Genomic DNA, 16,586 nt, shown 5'->3' on the forward strand with positions numbered 1-16,586 from the left:
AGAGAGGGGAAATTAAATGGTTATTTCTGAGAACTGCTTCAATGGCTAAATTCATCGATGGAAAGGGAAGGGGAAAGGGAAAGACAAAATAAACTGCACAGACAGCAAAAAACGCTCCATGAGAACGTAAATACAACCCCTGTGTTTCTTACCAAGGTTATTATCAGTCAACACCTCTTTAACCTTCTTGGTGATGGCATAAGTGTCAAGCTCAGGAGACATGGCCACCATCTCCTGGATGCTGAGACCCGAGTGACCAGGTAGGGGCAGCGGGGTGCCGGGCTGAGACTCCCCACCTGAGGGATCCTCAGACAGAGGTTTGAGACTGGAGGACTGTGAGGCGAGCGGATCCCCGACGAGACCGTTGACAGACTCTTCGGTCGAACTGAGGGGCGACTCTGGAGCGGGGCTGCAGCTTGCTGATGTCTTGGGAGTACCCTCTGAACAGACAGGGCGAGAAATTTCACACAGGTTAGGAGACATGTCACTGTGGAAGAAAATTTTGTTTTGTCTTCCCTCCCTGCTGGGTTTGGGAGGGACTTCAGTAACACCACATCAACTAATTTAATTCCTGTTAAACAAACAGCAAAAAGGTGCTTAAGTTTTCATTTTGAAGCTTTTTTGGCTTCCTGCTCATATTCCTTCATCTCCCTGCCTCTGTCTGTGTAGTACTGCTGTGCAGCTCAGCAGGCTGGAAGAGAGCAGTCACGAGGAGCTGTCAGTGTACATTAGCTGCTGTTTACACCCCCAGAGAGAAAGAGAGAGAGAGACACACACACACACACACACACACACACACACACACACACACACACACACACACACACACACACACACACACACACACACACACACACACACACACACACACACACACACACACACACACACACACACACACACACACACACACACACAGAGCTGCCATCTGGCGCTGCAATACTAACTTGTCTATGACATGACAAACCAGCAGCTTGCTGGCTGACACTGCCACAGCACTGGGGATGGGGGGATGGTGGGAGGAGAAGGGACGGGTGGGGGAGGGAGGGAGCGAGGGAGGTGAGACAGAGTGGAGGAGGAGGGGATGGCTGGGGTGAGTGACAGACTGACAGTAATAACTAGTCACTAGCTCTAATCAGGCTTTCGGAGCAATGCTCTGTCCCAAGGAATCCTTATACTCATATACTATAGTTACATTACATCACACACACTATGTGTTTGTGTGTGTGTGTGTGTGTGTGTGTGTGTGTGCACGCGCGCATGTGGTTTGTTTACCTTGGTTCTGAGCTTGCTGGATGTGTGTGTTCTGCCCCTGGTCTCCATTGAGCCACGGCTGCATGCGGAGGTATGGCTCTCTGCTCCTCTGGTTCAACTTGTTCCACGGTTTGAGTCGAGACAGACTGTCACTCAATATTCCCTAAAACACACACGAGGAGAATGGCTCAGACATGCATCCACTGTAGAGTGAAAACAGGAGTCATAAAAACAGAGAAAGGGCAGATAAAGCACGCACACGCATGCAGACACACGTACACATACACTCTTTGTTCTCACCCATCCCACCTCTTTGGAGTCCTCCAGGTTGTGGTTCTCCTCCCCTGTCTGGCTCGATATAGTCCTGCGGGGGTCTGTATGCATGTTGCTCCACCACTGCTCTCTCCAGTAGCCCACTCCCCCAGAACTTCCAGAGCGTGATGAACTCTCGGAGCTCCGACCCAGCCTGAGAGCTCCGTCAGCAGACAAATCAATCCCTGAAGAAGCCCTGCCCTCTCTCTTCACGTTGCAGCTAAAGTCGAGGACCGGAGATGGGGATGAGGGCGAGGACAAGAGGGAGCTGGGAGGCTTCTTAAGGGAGAGTGCCAGGGGGTTGTACGGGGGTAGGGGGGCAGTGAGGGAAGAGTTCAGGAGGTCCCTTTGAGATAGTGATGCTGAGGAGGAGGAAGACGAAGCTTTGAGGATGGGCTCCAGTGCCGCCTGCTGGGCCTCCATCTCTCTGCGCGCTTGCTCCAGGATGGAGCGGATGGCCTCATCTGATCCACTGCCCCCTCCCACTCCCATTCCGCCCGCACCCCCTCCTTTCAGTCCTGCATATGAGGGTTGAACATGGGACAAGTCTGTTGAGGAAGGAGAAAAGGGTCATCATGAGAGACTCAAGACAAACACGCAAAGTCACGATATATCTTCCCCCCAATGCTTTTGACTCATCTGGAGATGGGAGGAAGAACAACCTATGACGACTCACCAGCTTTCTGCACCTGCAGCTCTCTTTTTGCCTGCTCCAGAATGGACTTGATAGCCTCATCTGAACCTGCCTCTGGGGTGCGGACGCGGGCAGTAATATTACCTGGAAAGAAAGGAATAGGGAACAGGGAGGAGATGGAAAAAACCCTGTCAGATTAAAAGATAACCAACTACAGGGCAGGTAAAAAGGAACAATAACAGGGTCTAGAAGGACATTGAATAATTACACCAGAGCACAGCACAAAGAACAACATTCCCACCACGGAGCAACATGGCAACTATACTGGAGGGGCCGTCATAATTTCTCTAGTCCCTTCGGAGCTCACACATGCACACGCGCTACAGGGTTCGTAGAGTAAACGCTCCCCACAGAATAACAACTACCAATAAAATCCCTAAATACACATGCTGGCTTCTCCTTTGACGCAAGTCACTGGAGCTGTGCGGTTACCTTCAAGGCACATTTGTATCTGTATGGCAGCGCGCAAATTAATGAACGGCAACATGCGCGCACACGCACACGCGCACGCGCACGCACACACACACACACACACACACACACACACACACACACACACACACACACACACACACACACACACACACACACACACACACACACACACACACACACACACACACACACACACACACACACTGTAGATACAGTTCACCCCAACACAAACATGCCACACAGACAGAACGTGCTAGAATCTCTGTGTGAAGGGGACAGACCTGTGTGTGAAGCTGTATCAGAGAGGGATCTCCGCTTCGGAACATCCTGAAACACTCGGCTAAGCTGGGGCTGGCCTGAGCCCTCTGTTAAAAACAATATACCACACACTATGTTACAGCACTGTGTGTTGTTGTTTTTAAAAAAAATTTTTTTTTATAGCTAGACTATATGGTGCCCTATAATGCTCTGCAAATATATGAGACGTGTGGATACTTCCATCCAATGCATATCATAGTAACATAAATGCATTGATGTTTACAATCTGTGGCCTCGGTAGGAATAAAACCTCTAGCATGAACATTAAACTGCTCCAAAGAAAGACTAGTGAGAGATTAATTATTTACTAGACCATATTAAACAGAGGCTTGTTTTTAACATGGAGTGTCTTGGTGGTAGACTTTGCTGTATTTGTTTTTGTACCACCAAGGCCACCTTCAATCAAAAATGTCCTGATGCGTTAACAAAAGCAGGCCCAGGATAATCGAATCTACCTGTAGTTAACAGTACCCCTGCCTTTCTCCTACTTCCCACCACCGATCAATACTATTGATGTGTGAAAGGTTTCTGTATTGACTACAATAGCTGAGTAGAGGCTCTTGGGATAAGTGCGTGACTAGGAACTCACTCAAAACACACAGTTGCGGCACAGAATGTGAGTTAGGAAAGAGAAATAAAAATAAAGAGCTAGTCCATGTTGACAAGCTAATCAATGGCTCTGTGCAGGGCTGTGCACACCGCAAGACACACACACACACACACACACACACACACACACACACACACACACACACACACACACACACACACACACACACACACACACACACACACACACACACACACACACACACACACACACACACACACACACACACACACACACACACACACACACACACACACACACACACACACACACACACACACACTACAGATACTTCGACTCACCTCTCTGCCGTCCCTGGATGCTGCGCAGTGCAAGGATGTTCTGCTCATCAGCGAGGAACTGCCTCATCTTGTGGAAGGGCTCCTTCCCCCGGATGGTTAGCTTGTTCCACGGCTTTGGTCTGGCAAGAATCTCACTGACCGAACCCTGGGACAGTCCCAGCACGTAGTGGCCAAACACACGCTGGCCAATGTTGTGCTTGATCAGTTGCTCCTTCACCTGCCGGGCAATCTCTGCCGTGTCCATGTCCTCCCCGTCCAAAACACTCCCCGTGGTAGCGTCAGAGTGGCTGGGTGACGGGGACGGGGCGCTGCCAGCGGTGCTGCTCCCATTAACAGGAGCCATGTCTGGGCTGGCTGGAGGTGGCTGGGGGCTGCTGGCTGCCAGAGGGATGGCAGCAGACCCAGAGCCTGGGGTGGAGGTAGGGATGGAGCTGAGGGTCGGAGTGAAGGGGGTGAACAGTAGAGCCCCACTGGGGATTCCAGACGACTCCTGCAAGGCCTTGGAGTAGAAGGTCTGGAGCAGCTGCCGCTGGATCAGGGAGTTCAAAGCCATCTTACCACCCACCAGAGGGAACACAGGGGAGTAGAAGTCCTGTCCAATGCCCGTAGGAGTGAAAGGGTGCGTTTCGCCACTACTGGTGGTGGTGGCGGTGTTGAGGGGGTCCGTATGAGAGCGAGAAAGTGGGAGCTGGGAGGAGGAAGGAAGAGAGGGAGGGGGAGGAGGGGGCGAGGAAGAGGGATCGCTGGGCATGGTCTCCTCTTTCGTTGTGGACTCTTCTGTCCCTTTTCGCCCGGCTGACCCTACAAGAAAGGTCAAACACACCATGCATTATGGGGGGGTCAACAAAAAAGGGGTTCCAAAAGAGAGAGAAAAAAAAATAACAAAAGTTGAAAGTTATCTTAATCAAGTCTTTTACAAATTAGTGAACTTTGTTTTCCTTTTTTGCCAACCCCCCCAGACAAAGTGCCCATGCATTTGTGATTTCAACCTTTCTTGTAAGCCACAGCCTGGAAGAAAAAAGGACAAACAAAACAATTGACACTGTGCCACTTGGGCATATTAGCTTGGCCCAGGGCTCAGTCTCTCTCTCCCTCTCACAGGCAAAGAGGAAGTAATTGGACAGAGTAAAATTATGTCCTTTGATAGCCACACACCATGTGAGTCCTCTTCCATGCTGCTGGAGTGTGTTCCTAAACACTGAATTATTCCATTCAAATGCAGTTTCATAGTCTTTAGTTCATAAAAAACACATCCAAGAGAGAAATCACAGCAATACAACTGTTTTGACAAACATTTCTTTTATGGCTAAACAGAAAACAGATGCATGCACCAAAACAGAAGCAGTCCAGCTCTGCTGAATAACGGAGTACAAACCTTATTTCACTTATTTCCTGAATAGTCAGACTGATTCAATTTTTACACTCGCCAAAACAAATATAGACATTAACTCTTTTTTCTCAGTCTCGTAACTACTACAATCCATCTTGATGATAAGTGCTGGGAGGAATATTATTTTAATGCATAACCATTGAGACTTAACATGATTAAGTTAGACAGTAAGCTCCCCTTACTGTGAATGTTAATCAATTCAAAGCTATTCAACTATTCAAGCCTGAAGCCATGACATTTCAAAAACCATAAACACTGTTGCAGAGGGCAAGGTGTCCTCATTTTGTGTACTCCAACTTTGTTACTGTTCAGGTTGACCTCCTGCAGTGGTATTCATAGATGCCGGAGATGTACCAGAAAGCAATGACATTTCTGTAACATGATAAAGTTTTACCATTTCTTTTGCATATTTGGGACCCGATATTGCAAGTAACTCTGAAAAACATTGATAAATGTTTAAGTATTCTCAGAGAAAAAGAATCTATATGCAGTCTCCCTGCAGCTGAACACTCATCTAAGCTCCCATGAACTTTTGGACTCAGCTCCTGTGAGCATTCTTTCATTTTCGTTGTTGTGTCTTCATGCGCAGACAACAGCAGTTGATGAACCCGTTCCTTATTACTAACTTAGATCTGGGAAGACTTACCGCTGAGCTCAGCGTTGGCGATGCGCAGAGCGGCGCTCTCAGATTGAAGACTACGGTTCCTCTCCAGCAACAGCACCTCCAGAGGTTTGGATGAGTCCTGGTGGAACCGAAATTAAAATGATATATTTACAAAAGAAGGTCGCCTCTGTAGGTGTTTTATAAGTGACTTAACGAGCTGTACTGTAGCAATATGTGTAAGGTCTACTCATGTCTCTACAGACTGTAACTGTCACTCTTACCTGAACAGAGTCAGATGTTCCAAACTCCATGGACTTTAGGATACTGAGAGGAGAGGAAATATATTAGCTATATGAAAGTCCAACAAGCACGCACGCTACCAACGCACGCTACCAACGCACGCACGCACGCACGCACACGCACACGCACACACACACACACACACACACACACACACACACACACTCCTCACCTCAGCTCCTTCTTCACCTCCTCATAGTCAGTTTGCTTCTGCAGTTTCTCTTCCAGTTCCTGTGTATTACAAATAGTTGAAATTAAATGGAAATTGCTTGAATTATAATAATAGTAATAATAACAATAATAATGATTATTGTTATAGGTATACGTGCAATGTTTGGCTGTCAGGCACTTGCTTCAGTTACTTAAGTGTAGATAACAAAACAGAGCTAATACATTCGTGAACATAGTTACAGGTGTGATCAAATTAAACAACAAAGCAGGAAAAAGAAATACGGAAATAGAGCTATTGGAAATTAGTAGCTAAAATAATTGAAAATAATAGAAATCTTGAGAAAACAGAAAAAGAAAACCTGCAGCTGTGTGATCTGTTTCATACCTTGAGAGTGGCGGTCTTGCTGCTAAGCTGCTGCTCCAGCTGTGTGATCTGGGAGCTGGTGGTCTCTCGGAGTTTGGTCAGGCTGGCCTGCAGTCTCTGGACGTCCTCCACCAGCTGGGCGGTCTCCCTTTCTTTGGCTCTGAGCTCCGCCTCAAGACTTGAGTGGGATGCCACCTCCGCCACCTGTTCCTGAAGGCCAAACAGAACAACAGGTAAAATGAATGAGCAAACTAAAAGTAAACAGCTAGAAAACATTCACAAAACCAGAGTAAGATTCACTGTGAAGTCTATGAAAAGTAGTATTTCTAAGGCAAACAGAAGCTGATCTATGAGCTGTCATTTCAATAGGCTCGCTCCTTAAAATCCATAACCAGAAGTAATACATTCACAACCCACCACTATGGGTCCAGAGAAATTAATACTTTGGTGTGGTAGTAAGTTTCTAAGGGAACTAATTCTAACCTCTGCAGTCTGTTGCAGAAGTCCAATATATCAGTTTATCAATACACAATCCCACCATGGCAACCTTTTCATGGAAAAACAATAACAAATCAATGCGTTATTGGTGATTCCAATGTCTGACCTCTAAGCCCAGTGACTACAATGATCTATAAATTGAAACTTTAATCAGCCGTACACCCGAATGCATTCAAAAGGCCAAGTTGATCTTTAGCCTATCAATACTTCTCTGTCAGCCATCCAGTGAATCAGTGAAGCAGTGTAATGTGTTACCGAGTCAGGGTCGGCCTTGGCCGGGCTGCTGAGCGGCTGGGATTGGTTACTCAAGGACAACTGGTCTCGCAGTGACTCCGCCTCTCTCTGAGCTGCTTCTGCTCGCTGTAAGGAAAAGGAGAAATGTTGAAGGAAAATCAGAGCATGGAGATCCTTACACTGTCAAACATCATCAATCTAATGGACAATTCAGAGCTACTGTGTAATGGTTTTTTTCTGGTATACACACATTACTCTAACATCGTCTCAATTTTCCACTAGCCCTAGAGGAATACTCAAAACGCATGGTAATGGATGTAGATGGACTGGAGAGAGACAACAGAGGAGTAAGACCAAGACAAAGAAAGATCTCATGCCCCTTACTCAGTGTAAAATCTGTCTTGTGGCAGAAAATTAAAGTGTGACTCCACCCCCAGCTCTGAGCCTCACTCCACCCACTGCATAATTAAAAAAAAAAGCTAAAAAAAACTGGACAGGGGCGCTGAGGGGCGAGGGAGGCCGGGCTGGATGTGAGAGTGACAATGTCACTGTCAGCCGGCACCGTTTTCATACTTCAACATTTTGTTTTAAAGCCGCTTTAAATTTTTTAAAATTATCTCTCTCCAGACATGCACTTTAGCTCCGTATAAATATTGTTCCCCGTCCATACTAACACACCTGAAAAAAGTATATCAGATGACCATTCACGTACACTGAGCATGTGTGTACTGGTGTAACATGGAAGCAGATTGTTTACTTAAAAAAAGAAGAAGGTACAAATGAGAAACATCAATGGTGAAAAGTAAGGGCAGGGATTTCTTTTTATGGAGCCATGACGAGGTGGAACTAGTACTTAAAGTAAGTATTTACAATGTTTTCCCTTCACTGCTGGCAGTCGAGTCAAGATCGATAAGAACCAATCAGGCTTCAAATTAGAGTGACTGTGACATCGTTTCCAAGCATCTCCGTTTTTGCCTGTGTTGACTACAACGCAGCCCTGGAGTTTTCAAACTAAAACAGCGTTTCCAAACTTCTCAGTTTCAGGCGCTCGAAAACTCAGGAGTATTGTGGATGGCAGGCGTTAAAGTAACAGCGGTGATGCATTTAAAAAAACAAAAATGTAGTAATGTGGATGCAGCATTCGAGAGCGTGTGTTGAAGGGAGGTGCCAAAGGATACACGCTGGAGTAACACCAGACCACAGTTTGACTGTAAACGTCAATTCCCCATTCTGATAATTAACCCGCCCACATTTGATTACAGGGCTTTAACTTTATACATTTCATGACGTAGAGAGGTTATCAGTATCGGTCTTGGGAGGTCCAAGGTGGTTTGAAACGTTGAATGGCGTAATGAGCCATGCTCAACCGGTTAAATGTTGAATTTTGTATTTATGGCAAGAAATGTGATATTACAACAATCATGTGTTTCATCACAGTACAGTCGTGTCATTTAGCTTACAGCTCAAACAACAATTTTAAGTGAGTAGTATCTATTTAATGCTCTTTGGATGATGATGAGTTTTTGGTGATGAAACACTGCACTGTACAAACATTAGGCAAGTGGCATCACAAATATGCAATCAAACTGAAGGAAGAAAGTTTTCCAATACACCATCATCTACCAGTCAGCTGTGTGTCTGTATGAAAAGGAAGTTCATCCCCTTCCAATATAAACAAATACATAGTACAGAGTGAGAGAGTCTGGGCAAAGTAAAACAGTAGAATGACGGCCAAGGGTGGATTTTTTCTTTAATTGCTGATATTAAATTAGTCCCTAGAATTGAGATGATACACGCTGCCTTGTATTTATGACCAAACTGCTACGCTCCAGTTGGCACTCATCTGCAGCACTGGCCAACTTGCCATCATTAGGAGTTACAAGGAGCCGATTCCACAGAATTCCTAAATGCAACCATATTGAGAGCCGTTATTGACTGGGTGGGGGCTGGACTGCTCCTCACAAAAAAGAAAAATCATGTTTTCCATTTTCTCCTTATAAAAGCATATAAAAAGTCTATGACTGAGCTGGAGGCCACGCTGTCATCCTGTGTAAATCTCAAATCAAAAGTGTGAATAGAATGTGTGTGTGTATGTGTGTGTGTGTGTGTGTGTGTATAGCATTTTAGTTGGAGTGCTAACCTTTAGGCTAATATTAACATTACATGCCTATGCTACCCCTTTAACCACAAATCATACTCTTGGGCTAATAATGAAAGTTAACAACAATGACATTAACAGATACCACAGGAATATTTACAACACATGGGCAGAGGGCGCGCCAGGGGGCTTATTTCAGCTGGATGGTTTTAGTAGGTGTGTAATAAACATGGAAAACAACCACCGGCCTCTCACAGTGATAATTATTTGTTAATGTTTGCCACATTTTATTGATTCTGAACAGGTTAAATATTTGTATTTTTGAGGATAAGGGTTGGGAAGTTACATGCTTTTCTTATTGTCAAAAATTCCCATTTAAAAAAATGAGTAAAACCCATAGTGCATTAATCCGTTTCTCAAATACCTCAATCCTATTTACCCCCACTGAAGAGGTAAATCTTTTAAAATAAGGGTAAAAACTATAGTTGGATTTTTCTGAAAAGCTAAATAAGTCAAGAATATGAAAGAATAAAACTTTTGGAGCTTGGTGTAATGAACGAATGTTGAGCAGCGAGAGTGTTGGACATTTACCTGATTGGCTCTTTCCAGGTCTGTCATCACCATCTCAATTTCATCGGCCCTGAAAGAGACATTGACCGTTACTGCAGAGAAATACACAGCAGAGCATGTGATAGTGCTTAAAAAACAGTTCACAAATTAAAACAAGGAATGGATAAGTGGACCGATGATTTCCAGGAAGAAAAGTACACTCTGCACACATCAAATGTATTTGCGATTGTTCAGAGAGCACACATTTAGAGAATGTCAGTGCCGTGTCCATTAAGCTACTGTCTAAATTTCACCTTAATCCATCAATTGTGAACTCCATAACCCAAACAGATTGAATGTGTGCGTGCATACATGTTTTTAAGTGTGTGTGTGTGTGTGTGTGTGTGTGTGTGTGTGTGTGCGCGTGCGTGCGTATGTATGTGGGTGGGTGTGCACATGTAAGCCCCTAAACCCAGGCCACACTAAAACAGAGGGATTACATTAATAGAGCTCTAAGTCCTAATACAGCAGACTAATCTGCTATGAAGCTGTGTGATTGTGTCTGACTAATGGTCTGGATGGAGGCCATGGTTCACCTCTCACTTGCTAGAGGTCAGACAGCAGGAATACATCCCCATAGAACCACCTCTCATTGGACTTTTGGAAAAATAGTTCAATAGCACCGTTTCACGAGTGAAGTGAATACCCATCACTTTTGTGCAAACAATGGCAGGGGTGGAAGAAACTTTGGGGACAAAGAAAACAACAAAGAACTCAAAAAACCCAATAAATGTTACTATTATTGTAATATTTGTGTTATATTTCAGGTCATACACCATTGTTTGAATATAATTGTATTGTATATGTGTTAATTAACTGTCAGTTTGTGTACACGCTTGAATACAAGTATAAAGAAGTTACAATGAAAAGATGACTGACAATACTGACAGAACTTTGTGGATAGTGTTTAGTGCAGTGTAAAGATGCAGCTTGTATGCATTCAAGTTATTTTTAAGAAATTACTCACTGATATGAATACATTGAGTGCAAAGATGTGAGCGCATATGTGCACTGCCGCATCCATTAAGACCTTTTGATTTCACTGCAATCTTTTGATAGTGAACCCAATAACCCACGCAGCTTTTGTGTTTGTGTGTCACAGTATGAGAAACAGTGTTATGTCCCATAGGCTTGAGTACTACTGATTTGAATGTGTTTAACAAAACAGACACAGTTGATATTAGGTCAACGCTGTGCCACAGGCAATGCAGCAAAAAGAGTCAGATGTGGGTGGGAGAGCTTTTCACTCTCCGCTTTTATTTTCCCCAAGAGTTAAAAGGATCTAGTATGCATTTAAGCAACATAATAGTACACTACCTCACCAGCTTTTATCCTGTCTTAAGCTATAGTGTGCTGGACCCGCGTGCACGCTCAATTGTGCTCCCGCACACACACAAATGTGAGGTCAGAGAGCCAACAAGCCAGAAAAGCTTGTAATGGAAAGTGTTTATGGGGAGTAATGCAACCCAAATACAACACTGTTCCTGCTCCAAATGTGATCATTTAATCAAAGTACAGATGCACAAAGTCTTCTTAAATAACCTTTGGATTTGGCTGTATTTGGGAATTATAAAGGCAAAGCTAGAGGCAGAGGGCCAAAGCAGATCACAGGGAAGGGATTTTCTGCATATCCTGATACAGTCAGTCAGTCGCTGGGCAGGGCAGGGACTGTCTGTGGCCAGCCAATGCACCCAGTGGAATTACTTCATCAAACACTGAACAGTAAAGGGAGGGTCCTTCATAATGATAAAGCCTGATTTTACGCAACCAAAACTCATCGACAAAGCTCTGTACAGCAGCCACAGGGAGGAGCTATAGAGTAGATGCACAGCTTCAGTGGAAAAATGCACACACACACACACACACACACACACAAACTTGCGCACACTCTTTTGTACCATGAAAGCCAATGGGTGCACCAAGTGACATCAGTGAGTACTGTAGGACTTCTGAAACAAGCCCAGAGCCTCTAAGCCCCTACTGTACTTCCTCCATCTCAGACAGGCCTTTTCATCTCCTATCATCTTCTCTCTCTTGCTCCTCACTCGACTGCTTTTCTCTTGCACCCTCTCCCTGCCTCTATCCTTTCTCCCCCAACCCGTACCCTTCCTATTGCCCTCCACTTTCTCCCCTTTCATCTTTTTTTTCCTTCCACCTCCCCTCTCTCATCTTTTGCCCTCTCTTCCTCGGCCTCTGTCCTCAGTGCCAGCAGGATATTCCCCCGATTTAGATTTTCATTTCCCTCCTCTATCACACTCTTATCCCCTCTTCCTCGCTGTAGCCTCCAGCCCCTGGCTCACTTTTTGCCCTCTAGCTTTCATCACCCCATTCCTTTTCTTTCCTTGGCTTTCTCCACATTGCGTTTTCACAGCGCGTTACCTTGGGGATTTCAAGGAGGCTTAAAAAAAGCTAGCTGTGAGAGTGGGTCTATCTGTATGTGTGTGTGTATGTGTGTGTGTGCGTGTGTTGTACCATTTTTTGTGTGTGTGCTTGGGCAGAGGAAAAAAATGCCTATTGACTTTTGCTTAATTATCAGCAATTCCATTTTTTCCATTTTTTCCAAAATTGTATCAAGCGTTCATACATAGATAAAGACACACACACACACACAGAGAGAGAGAGAGAGAGAGAGAGAGAGAGAGAGAGAGAGAGAGAGAGAGAGAGAGAGAGAGAGAGAGAGAGAGAGAGAGAGAGAGAGAGAGAGCATCCTGTGGGGTTTGGGATCAATATATCATTAATCTTTAACAGGGACTAAACGGGTAAAACGTGGCCAGCCAGACCCTCACAGCGGCAGCACAGAGAGGGGCCCATGCTACAACTGCAGGCCTGCCTCCCGCTGAAGCTCACACACTCCGGGCACTGCAACATCGACCAAATTCTCAGGCAGTGTGTGTGTGCATGTGTGTGTGTGTGTATGTTAGCGTGTATTTTAAAAGGCAGATTACCCAAATGCAGCAAGAGGATAGGGGATTTGTCACGCAATGTCCTCCTTAGTGGAAAGTTTAGAGCAAGTGTGTGTGTGTGTGTGTGTGTGTGTGTTTGTGCGTATATGTCAGTGTTTGTGTGAAAAAGTGCATGATATGGATGCCGTTTGTATTTTGCAGAGCCAAAATATATGCAGTCAAAGGGTTAAAAGTTGTGTTCAGCCAAACACTGGCGATTTGCTCAGCCAAGCAGTAAACGGGGGAAGGACTCCAAGGACTGGGAGGGTGCAGGGTTAGAGAGGGTTTGTGTGTGCTTTAAAGCGTTGCATTAAAATTTCAGATCACAGCACGCCACATAGTCAAGGACCCTGACTGCCTCAGGCTCACGAGTGAGCGAATGAGTGTGTGTACGTGTGTGTGTATTTGTACGCGTTTCTCTGTGTGAATGTGGACGGGCATGTGTTTATTAGCTTCTGTAAGCAAATGTGTCCTACTATATCTTTTCAAAAATGCGTTTTCTTCTGACTTAAAAGGAAGAGACAAGGATGGAAAAAGAAAAGAAAGAAGTGTAAAGAAACGAGTAGAGGAGGGGTGCAATGTAGTCAGTCACAAGGAAAGATTATAAAGAGGGTGGGGGCTCTGAAAGACTATGAAACCTATTGATTACAACCATTACACTGCATGTAATATCTTCCTTTGGCCTATCCTCTTACACACACAAAAGCACAATGCAGGAGATAAAAGATAATGTGTGGTAGCGAGGGAGACCGAAAAGGGGGGGAAAAAGTGTTGTGAGGAAGAGAGAAGAGGGATCAATCTGTTTTTAACAGCCAATCAATTTAACAACTCTGTTAATGGAGACAGTGAGTTTGGGCCATGGTAAATGGGGCAGGGGAAAACCTTCAAAGCCAAGTTGATACTCTGTTGTACTTTGTGTGTAGGGTGTCCTTGACCATCTTTTTTTTGATTTATAAAAAAAGATAATCGAAAAAGCAAATTGCTCTTGTACACACATTACCACCAAGAGAGGTTTTCTTCTCAAAATTTGAAACTTTCTGAATGTGGTTTGGATGCTTGAGTGTTCCTGGATCACGTTACTAACCCCGAGGGAACGAGGAGTGTGAATGTCAGAAAGTGCCACTTCTCAGTGCGGAGTGGTGACATGGAAAAGCTTCTGTTCTTATCCTCGCCACTACTATAAGATCAATAATGATAGATGCCCACAGCTCAAGTAATTGAGGCGACCTTATCTTACAGGTCCTGTTAGAAGCCTTTGTGGCTTTAAGTCTGAGATCTCACAGTGACCCTCCAAGGCCTCCCCTCTCTGTCCTGACCCCGATGAATCAGAGAGAGCACTACAACATAAAAATCAAATAGAGAAAAAACCCCATTTATTTTGGTGCTTTGCTTTGCTGTAGCTGCAGAATGCATTACAATCCCTGTCAGTATTTACAGTGCGTGGGTAATACTGGGATTTGGAGGCTGCTGAGCGTTGTAGGAGACGATCCAGCTGTTAGGGAGAGAAGGGGGAGTTTCCAGGCAAGGATATTCACTAAACAGGATGATTATGTCAGGAACAGACTATGGAGGAGCCAGAGGGGAAAAGTCACCCGCAAACACACACATAGATCAGCGAGACACATACTTTGCTGTGGATTCCTCGTCATACTTTGTCTTCAAATCAAAGAGCTCGGCCTGAGTTGTTTCAAGTGCTGTAATGACGAGAAGAAAGTCGGTTGTGAATCACACGTCTGAATTCAAATGAAAAACTTGTTGTATGAGCTATAATTCTAAAGTCCTCAGAAACATTCTTTATTGGCTTCTTAATATGAGCTGCACTCCAACACTAACACAACATTTTTCTAACAAAGTTGCAATTGAGAAGTTGATGTTTTTGGGGGTTTTGGCTGTGCTTTTCTCTTCTGTTGGCCACTGTCAAGCTGATCAAACCACACCCACCTCGTCCAGATGAAGCAGATTAAATTTTCAAGTGTCAAAGTTAATTAATAATGAAAAGGGATGTTTCTTTTCCTACTTTAGCAATCAATGAACATTTAATGAGAAATACTTGAGACCTGAAACACATTTTCGGAGGCTTTAAGGCCAGTGCCTCTTCATTTCCATTGATAAAGCTACCACTTTATTTGAGCTTGTTTAAACAGAGCCCAGGTCTGTAAAGACTCTGTCGGCTGGTACCTGTCTGTAGGGACTGGGACTTGTGTTCAGCCTCTTCCAACCTCGAGGACATGGAGTCCTGACTCTCCTGGAGTTTCCTACAGAGGCGAACAGAAGGCGAGAGGGAAAAAAAAGGGAGAGCAAAGTCACAGTTAAGAGATACTGAGTCAGTAAATCCTGGTTTCACACTTTGTGGCAACTGCAACTATTCTTTTATTTTCCCACCATTTCTGAAGTGTTTTCCCCACTTAAATCCTCCCATCACAACCCACTCCTCATTAAGCAGCCCTATTAGGCAGGAATGTCTGGCCACTGGGGCACATGGCACCCGGGGGTGGGGGAGGGAGGGGGAGGGGGAGAGAGAGAGAGAGAGAGAGAGAGAGAGAAGGGTTGAGTTTGAGAGGGGGGAGGCACTGACAGAAACCACACGGATAAAATAGATTCATTCTTAGCATATAAAAAGTTGGGCTCTGCTGAGAAATTACCACTGTGTATAAAAACATCAATAATCTAGCACAAAGACTCTTTATGGTCCTCTTTGATGCCCCCCTTCTCCACCAATCTGTCTCTCCTGTCATCTCTATTTTCCTGCCCTCTACTTCATCCTTTCATCTCCCTCCTTCCCTCACTCCTTGCAGGATAAAATGTATCAAAGGTGCCATCCATTTACTGCCCCTTTCAGACACAGGAAGTCAGCTCTCTGCAGACAGGAAGGGGCCTATAAAACACTGACGTGCAGGAAATACAGTCGGACAATTGATCCTCTACTGTACGTCTGAAAGGGGCAATGAGCTTTAACACAGCTTCACGCTGCGAAAGATGACTGACATGAAGGAAAATATGAAGACTGTGGTGTGCATTTTTATACGCACAAATGTCATTAATCTTAAACTTAAAATGGGTCAGAGACTAATCAAAATCATCACTAAGAGAGAGAGAGAGAGAGAGAGAGAGAGAGAGAGAGAGAGAGAGAGAGAGAGAGAGAGAGAGAGAGAGAGAGAGAGAGAGAGAGAGAGAGAGAGAGAGAGAGAGAGAGAGAGAGAGAGAGAGAGACCTTCTCAAGAGTTTTAGTAACCTTTAGCAGTTTGTAGCTTTTGGAAAATTAATACAAATTGTTAGCGATGCTTTGCACTTTGGAAATACAGCAGTGTGGTACACTTAGATGCAAATCCTACACAAACAAGTAAAGTTCCAACGAAGATATTGCATGTCGTGCGAGGAAGTGATGACAACTTCCACATTGTTTTTGAATAGATGTGTAGGTTATCATCTTTTTTTCTTTTCTTTTTAAATG

The 16,586-nt window shown here is 44.7% G+C and overlaps 1 protein-coding gene across 7 annotated transcripts in view; it reads right to left on the reverse strand.

The window, feature by feature from the left end:
* cux1b (cut-like homeobox 1b) overlaps positions 1-16,586 on the reverse strand; it is a 62,487-nt gene that overhangs the window by 12,450 nt on the left and 33,451 nt on the right. For 2 of the 7 annotated variants that reach the window (XM_035621782.2, XM_035621784.2), the window contains exons 7-20: positions 15,314-15,390; positions 14,763-14,829; positions 10,176-10,224; positions 7,508-7,612; positions 6,776-6,964; positions 6,392-6,450; positions 6,201-6,243; positions 5,962-6,058; positions 3,926-4,726; positions 2,977-3,060; positions 2,243-2,344; positions 1,564-2,114; positions 1,276-1,417; positions 153-440 (exon numbers count right to left, since the gene is read on the reverse strand). In XM_035621782.2, coding sequence (XP_035477675.1) covers positions 153-440; positions 1,276-1,417; positions 1,564-2,114; positions 2,243-2,344; positions 2,977-3,060; positions 3,926-4,726; positions 5,962-6,058; positions 6,201-6,243; positions 6,392-6,450; positions 6,776-6,964; positions 7,508-7,612; positions 10,176-10,224; positions 14,763-14,829; positions 15,314-15,390 — 2,654 coding nt within the window. Of the gene's footprint in view, positions 1-152; positions 441-1,275; positions 1,418-1,554; positions 2,115-2,242; positions 2,345-2,976; positions 3,061-3,925; positions 4,727-5,961; positions 6,059-6,200; positions 6,244-6,391; positions 6,451-6,775; positions 6,965-7,507; positions 7,613-10,175; positions 10,225-14,762; positions 14,830-15,313; positions 15,391-16,586 lie in introns of all 7 variants that reach the window. The other 5 variants (XM_035621781.2, XM_035621783.2, XM_035621785.2 and 2 more) reach the window with 3 other exon arrangements.

This window comes from Scophthalmus maximus, chromosome 11, assembly GCF_022379125.1.
Source record: "Scophthalmus maximus strain ysfricsl-2021 chromosome 11, ASM2237912v1, whole genome shotgun sequence".
Taxonomy (NCBI): domain Eukaryota; kingdom Metazoa; phylum Chordata; class Actinopteri; order Pleuronectiformes; family Scophthalmidae; genus Scophthalmus; species Scophthalmus maximus.